Source organism: Papaver somniferum, unplaced genomic scaffold (assembly GCF_003573695.1).
Source record: "Papaver somniferum cultivar HN1 unplaced genomic scaffold, ASM357369v1 unplaced-scaffold_26769, whole genome shotgun sequence".
Taxonomy (NCBI): Eukaryota; Viridiplantae; Streptophyta; class Magnoliopsida; order Ranunculales; family Papaveraceae; genus Papaver; species Papaver somniferum.
In genome coordinates, this window is record NW_020637451.1 from 1 (window position 1) to 403 (window position 403).

General features: G+C 41.9%; 1 protein-coding gene across 1 annotated transcript in view; it reads right to left on the reverse strand.

The window, feature by feature from the left end:
• Nucleotides 1-195: 195 nt before the first annotated feature.
• Nucleotides 196-403, reverse strand: part of LOC113341239 — a gene marked incomplete at its 3' end in the record, with an annotated part of 664 nt that continues 456 nt past the window's right edge. Inside the window, exon 2 of the mRNA XM_026586194.1 lies at nt 196-320. Within this exon, the coding sequence (XP_026441979.1) occupies nt 196-320 (125 nt within the window). The remainder of the gene's footprint in view (nt 321-403) is intronic.

The following is a 403-nucleotide window of genomic DNA, read 5'->3' on the forward strand; positions in this document are numbered from 1 at the left end:
CCCCGTGCCATATGGTCGCTTAGTTTGCTTAGCATCCCACCCATTATTATCACACCCATAATTATCCTCAACAAATCTTCTCCACAATGCCTCCGGTTCATTTGAGAATCTCCATAGCCACTTGCACGGTAATGCATCATTCATCACTGATATAACTTTTATCCCCAACCCCCCCTCTTGTTTACTATGACATACTTTGTGCCATGCCACCAGTGCAGTTCTATTTCTACCATCTTTCGTTCCCCAAAGAAAAGTTCTCATTGCTCTTTCGATCTTCTTTGCTACGGGAGGAGGAATTGTGAAGGCAGACATCAAGTAGACTGCATGTGCACATAAAACACTCTTAATAAGTACCAATCTACCACCATACAAGAGATACCTTATTTTTCAGCCTTCTAATCTT